The following is a 5,137-nucleotide window of genomic DNA, read 5'->3' on the forward strand; positions in this document are numbered from 1 at the left end:
CAATCAAAATAGCCCAAATCTGAATAATATTGTGTTTTTTTATAATGGATGATCAGGATTATATTGTATAAAAAATGATTTTTCAGTTTTGAGTGTGGCGAGATCTATTTTTTTCTTCAGGAAAGCTGAGCAAACACATTCATATGTAATCTAACAACCATTCAATTGCCATTTCTAATGAATCAAAAAACTATTCACTTGATAAACAGAAACTTACAGAATATTGAATTTTTTTTTGCCTATAAATTATTTTGATTATAATATATACAGTTTATTATATGCAAAGTTGTAATTTTTAACTCAATAACTTTGGCCTTAAAGAGCATTTTGGAAAGGCTATTCTTTTCTGCCTGGATCCAGCTCTTATTGAAAATTTGAGGCACTTTTGTTAACCAAAACCAAAAGCCCACAATTTTTAGGTTTTGCTAATCTTGTATGAAGATCCTTGACCACACTTTCATAATTGGGTGGTTGGATGCTTCATTCGTTTCAACAATCTATCTCTCTGAATTGGTTATTCTATTAATTATTTACGAGTTTACACCACAATCTTTTGTTTGGGTGCCTGACGACATTATGATCTTGTTTATCTATATACGACTATACAGCATTGTAAATATCTGTAACACCCACTTTACAGGTGTATCTAACCTCCTAATGGAGCCCTGTGAGGGACCCCCTTTCTCCTCTTATTGCTTCTCTGAGATATTGGAGGATACATTTCTTTGTTCTTATCTCCATTGACATCACTGAAGCTCTTCATCGGTCTGAGCCCATGTCTTTTCAGCTGTTCTCTCTGCATATTGCCTTTTGTTCTCAGATTCAATTGTGTTCCTGTGAACTGAAATTGTAAAATATAGGTTATTTTTGGAAGCTGGTAGAAAGCATGGGACGTGGCTATCTTTTATATAAAATGTACTGTTCAATCAATTTAAAAAATCTAAAATACAATGGTTTTTGTTTTTTTAGTATGATTGTATAATTGTTTCTTACCATCAACATTTTGGATCATACTACATGATCTATCATCAGATGTAAGAAAGCCAGATAGAACAAATTGATTCTAAAAGTTGAAGGTAAAAAACTATTACACAATCATACTCAAAAGAATACATTCATTGAGATGGATTGCGGAAACCTGATATTGCTAACACAATAGATTTTCATGAAATTTTTAACATTTTTTGTTGTAGAAAACAACATAAAAAATTGGAAAAAATCACAGTATTTTTGTAAACACCAATCTGAAAAAAATTGACTTTGTGTATGTACATTTTGTCTGGAAATAAACCAATGCCAAAAAGTATTTTCTTGTTTACAACCTTGTAAAAAAGATTGTAATCCATGATCTGTAGATCTCTGTAAGAGGCTAATTGTACAGCATCACTCGTTTTAGTCTTGAATGTATATATTTTTAATCAATGTTCTGCATAATCATGTTTAGTAACTTTCTGTTTTTCGAATAATGATGAGCGTGATCTTAAATTCTGATTGAAAAAAATATGATTGTTTGTGGACAGTGGAAAACTCATACCCACTAAAAATAATTGTATTTAAAAGAAGATCAATAGTTAATGAAATTGAAAAATATTTTTAAATAATATTTTAGATCATAATTCATAATTTAATTAAACATTCTTAAATCTTGAAGATAGAAGATTCATACAATCCATCAATTATTCAGTTGTATTTCTGAGTTGAGATTGTGAACAAATTTTTAACTATCAACACTTCAAATCATATTCCATGTTCAGTTGTATTTTGCATTCTTATCAGAGAATGTAATCCATTGACATCAAAAAAAATTCCACAATCTCAACCCAGAAATACTACTGAACAACTCTTAAATCTTAGTAATATAGACTTTAAAACTCTAAATGAAATCATAGAAGAGATACCTTGCAACCCAAGGAACAGAAACTGTAGTTGTCCAGGATGCTCCTTTGACAAACCAGGCAAGTATTGGCTACTCCCTTTCCTGGCCTGGGTTGAGGCCTCTGGTTAAGAAAAACTACCCTTGCACTGTTTATAATGTAGGTCTGTACACCTGCTATGTCTAACACCTTCTGGATCTCTGATATCCTTATCACATCATGATATGAAGATCTCCTGATCTGAACATAAAAACACCACCTTCAGCATCAACCCAAAATTTCATATGCTAAAACTGTAAATCGTCTCAATATACTACCCATATTTGAGAATTGTAATTGTCAAACTAACAGCATTGCAAAACGAAAAGCTAACCCACAAGCAGAAAAAGGAAAATAATGTAGATCTGATGGTAAAGAACCAAGTAGACAAGTTTTAAAAAAATCTATTTGTAGAACATACCGAAATTTAATGGAATGAGTCTACTGTTTTTATATTAACATTATCAGATTTCTATAATTCATTTGAAATGTATGAATTTTATTTCTGCATTCAATTGTGTAAGTTTTTTTAAGAATCAACATTTCGGATCACATTTCCTAATCTATCATCAAAATGAGATAACATGAGATTTTTACCATTCAGAATTGAATCATCAATATTTTGGATCATATTCTTCATAAGAAAAATATGATTCAAAAATTGACAAACAAAAAGAATACATAATCAAAGTTTTAAAATAATGCAAAACAAAACAAAGAAATCTAAATGGTAAATTAGAAGATCGTTTTAATAGCCTCTGCAGCATCAAGTTTTTTAAGAGAGAATGGCAATTGTTGGAATTGGGTAATATGATGAATTTGAAAATATTCTGTAGCATCATGACAGATGAAGGGATTCCAGTTACTTCAAAAGAACAAAATGTTGGTCACTCGTAATAATTGTGAAACTAAATAGCCTCATAAGTAAAAGGGTGATTTTTAAGGGGAGATGATACTGACAAAAGTGTTTGTGTGCCTTAGAGCTTTCATTGATTTATCATCATTACCACAGCCACATGGTTCCAAGCATTTTTCTACATAAAGACTTTGATTGACACCTACAGAACTGTTTAGTCACAATTGTACATAAATCATGAATTGTGCAGACTGCAAAGGACAACAAACTGCAAAGGACAAGAGGGCAGAAGGGAAAAAAAAATGTAAATCTTTTCCTTAACCTGAATAACATGATGATCTCTGTGTTGTGTCAAACAGTAGGAGCACATAGCACCAAGCATACAATCCAGGCAGTACATATTGGTAGAATCTCCATGGCTTTCACAATGAACAAAGAAGTTTGTATCCAAAAGAGGCTTCAGCCAGGGTGGCCTCATTTTCTTTTCATCCTCCTCTTTTTCTTCCTCTTCACCATTAGAGAGCACTTGGCCAAACTGCATACAATTACACTATAAAATTCAGCAATTCAGATCATTTACCATGTACCAATCTCTTAAATTTAGAATTGACCCACCAAATCATCTTATCTTTGAATCTTATATAGTGACTCAATATTTAACGATAATAGATTTCCACAATTCATAATATTATATTTGTGTTTTTGGGTAAGATTGTGTGAGTTTATCAGCATCAAGGCTTGGGATCATACTCAATGATCCATCACCTGGATAAGAGAGCTGGGTAAGATTGTGTGTGAATTTATCAGCATCAACGCTTCCAATTATACTCAATGACCTGTCATCAGAATGAGAACTCTCTCATCCTGATAAATCATTGAGTATGATCCGAAGCTATCTCATCTTGATGATGGATCATTGAGTATGATCTGAAAGGTTGATTTCTCTCTCATCCTGATGATAGATCATTGAGTATGATCTGAAAAGTTGATTCTGATAAACTCACACACAACCTTACCCAAAAGCATGAATACAATTACTCAAATTTGTTTATCTGCATTTTAGAAAGATTGTTGAGATACAATTCAAGGAAAATCATATCAAGAATTAAGGAAATCTTGGAGTAAATATCAAAATCAAGTTCATGCATTTTCATGAGCAATTGGACACATCTGAGAAACATTTCAGAGAAGTAAAAAAACTAACCATAACCTTCTTGCTGAGATCTGCAGCCAATTTATTTGTGGGTCAATCTCAATTGCCCCTCTTTTTAATCAAATAAAGAGATTTATAACCCTGGACCTGCAATTTCATGGAGGAAAAATGAAGCCCAAGGGCCTGATAAAAATGTGAATAAACTGTTGTTCAAGGGCCTATGAGAACTGTTTGACAATTTTCTTTTCTAGTGGAATAATCATCCATACTTTATTGATTTCAATCTTATCTCCAAACAATGGGGGCCATTATCATAGTGGATGCCTCTTTGATTCTTCCCATAATGCATCAAGAATATTCCTCTATAATTCACACATTTATTTTTCAAGAGCAAGTCTGTCTTTACTTCCGATCTACAGTGGGCTTACATATGTAAATCCATTCTTCCTGTCTCAAGATACACAGCACCATAAGCTCTTGTCAGTTCTAATAATTCTCTACAGAAAACTTTTCCCTATATAAATTAGTATAATTGTAAAAATTTGCATTAGCATAATATAATGCATTTTCGTTGATTTGTTTTGTTTTGCACTTTTATGACATTGTTGAGACAGGTTATGAAGAACGGATCAGTAAAAGCTGTATAAAAACCTATCCTGATATGCAAGTTTTAGTTTTCATGATGTGTGCTTCATGCTATTATGTTTGGAAAATAATATGATCTGTTCTTAACTTTTAAGTTTAAAAACTTTAACTTCAAGAATGAGATCTCAGGTTTAGTGGAGGCTTACCAACTATCTGACATTTTAGATATATATTAGATATTATTTTATTAGTTAATTAAATTTCACGATATAGAATTTGTATTGAATATTTTTTTATATAGTTTGTATTTAACCTTCTCTATAAAGTTGTCCCTATTGGATGAGATCAAAGATTTCGACTTATTCTCTATCAAGTATATTTGACACTTTAGACATACATTAGATATTATCTTATTAGTTAATTAAATTTTAGAATGTAGAATTTGTACCCAATATTTCTCTATGTAGTTTGTATTTAACATTCTCTATAAAGTTGTCTCTATTGGATGAGATCAAAGGTTTCGACTTATTCTCTATGAAGCATTTTAGATATACATTTGATAGTGCTTATTTATTAATTAATTTAAATTAAAGATATAAATTGTGTATATAATATTTCTCTAGAAGATTT

At 31.2% G+C, this 5,137-nt stretch overlaps 1 protein-coding gene across 2 annotated transcripts; it reads right to left on the reverse strand.

Annotated features, from left to right (window-relative positions):
* Nucleotides 1-213: 213 nt before the first annotated feature.
* LOC149541960 (protein RGF1 INDUCIBLE TRANSCRIPTION FACTOR 1-like) lies at nt 214-4,142 on the reverse strand. Of its 2 annotated transcripts, none has more exons than XM_089797009.1 (4): nt 3,974-4,142; nt 3,092-3,304; nt 1,899-2,114; nt 214-841 (listed from the first exon to the last, which is right to left on the reverse strand). In XM_089797009.1, the coding sequence occupies exons 1-4, from the start codon at nt 3,974-3,976 to the stop codon at nt 647-649; spliced, it is 627 nt and encodes a 208-aa protein (XP_089653135.1). In that variant the 5' UTR covers nt 3,977-4,142; the 3' UTR covers nt 214-646. The 2 variants fall into 2 exon arrangements, with proteins under 2 accessions (XP_089653135.1, XP_089653134.1); XM_089797008.1 differs by having other exon boundaries at nt 3,092-3,319.
* Nucleotides 4,143-5,137: the final 995 nt, after the last annotated feature.

This window comes from Cupressus sempervirens, chromosome 8 (genome assembly GCF_028749045.1).
Source record: "Cupressus sempervirens isolate cs-2001-9-10 chromosome 8, ASM2874904v1, whole genome shotgun sequence".
NCBI lineage: Eukaryota > Viridiplantae > Streptophyta > Pinopsida > Cupressales > Cupressaceae > Cupressus > Cupressus sempervirens.